Source organism: Arachis ipaensis, chromosome B10, assembly GCF_000816755.2.
Source record: "Arachis ipaensis cultivar K30076 chromosome B10, Araip1.1, whole genome shotgun sequence".
In the NCBI taxonomy this organism is placed as follows: Eukaryota; Viridiplantae; Streptophyta; class Magnoliopsida; order Fabales; family Fabaceae; genus Arachis; species Arachis ipaensis.
The window spans coordinates 74,635,024-74,636,372 of NC_029794.2; the positions used below are offsets into that span (position 1 = coordinate 74,635,024).

The following is a 1,349-nucleotide window of genomic DNA, read 5'->3' on the forward strand; positions in this document are numbered from 1 at the left end:
AAATACTGGGAGTATCTTAAGACGTCCGTCACCAAGATACAGGAAGCTATGGAGCAAATAATAAAAGAACAGAAGGAACACAGTCAAATGCTGACCTATATGTTTAAAGAGCAAGAGGAGCAGGGGCGTGACTTAAGGGAACTGAAGCGCCAAAAGTCTTCTCTTGTAGGACCAAGCACCCCAAGGATCAGAAGAACCCCCGTGCCTCCAGAATAAAGGTTGTTAATTTCCAATTTCTGCCTTAACTCTGTGACAGTGTCCTTATAAAAGTTTACCTTAGAAGTCATATAATAGTAATTAGTATCTATTTGATTTTATCTCCAATTAAGCTATAGTTTATTTTTCTCATCATCATTAAACATGAATAAAATAGTAGATCTTTTGAATAAGAAGCAATAAAATTTCGAGTTTTAATAAGAGAAATCCCATGACATTTCAGATCTAAACTTTGTATTCTCTGACGGCATGAGTCTCTAAACCCCATTGTTGGGGGTGAGGAGCTCTGCTGTGTCTCGATGAACTAATGCAAGTATTTCTGTTTTCCATTCAAACACGCTTGTTGATTCAGAAGGCAAAGCATCTCCAAAACTCCAACATATTCTCCATTACTGCATAACAAGTAACCGTTAATCCATGCTCTTTTGTTCATTCACAATTCAACTGATAAACATAATTGACTTCCTGACTAAGATTTATAAGATAACCATAGATTGCTTCAAACCAACAATCTCCGTGGGATTCGACCCTTACTCACGTAAGGTATTACTTGGACGACCCAGTGCACTTGCTGGTTAGTGGTACGAGTTGTGAAAAGTGTGATTCACAATTCGTGCACCAGCGCGTGATTGCTACACCAGATGCTCCCAGGGTGATGGATGCGAAAAACAAGAAGCCTAAGGGGATGCTATCTGCATATCTGTCTAGGGAGGCTAGGACCTGGCAGCAGATCTTTGCCCACTACGTCCTGCCCACCACTCACTTCTCAGAGATTCTAATGGATATGCTGATTCTGATTGGGTGTCTCATGGAACGAAAAGAGGTGTATTTCCGCCGGCTGATTAGGCATAGCATGTGGAGATCTCACATCCACGGCTTGCTACCATTTCCTACGTTGGTTACTAGTTTGGCTGAGCTAGCTGATGTCCCGTGGGAGGACGATGATGCGACACCACCACACCCAGATGACGACGACAAGGAAGTTACTATTCCATAGGGTGGATGGGTGCACGAGAAGCCCTCGGCCAGATGTCGTTCTCGGGCTAGAGCGGCAGTTGAGGCAGCAGGACCCTCTTCCTCCACAGCAGCAGCAGCATCCTTACCACCACCACCGCCAGCACCTGAGCCGACTT

General features: G+C 44.1%; 1 protein-coding gene across 1 annotated transcript in view; it reads left to right on the forward strand.

Moving 5' to 3' along the window:
* LOC110268432 (putative uncharacterized protein DDB_G0268364) overlaps positions 995 to 1,349 on the forward strand; it is a 5,820-nt gene continuing 5,465 nt past the window's right edge. Inside the window, exon 1 of the mRNA XM_021114576.1 lies at positions 995 to 1,198. Within this exon, the coding sequence (XP_020970235.1) occupies positions 995 to 1,198 (204 nt within the window). The remainder of the gene's footprint in view (positions 1,199 to 1,349) is intronic.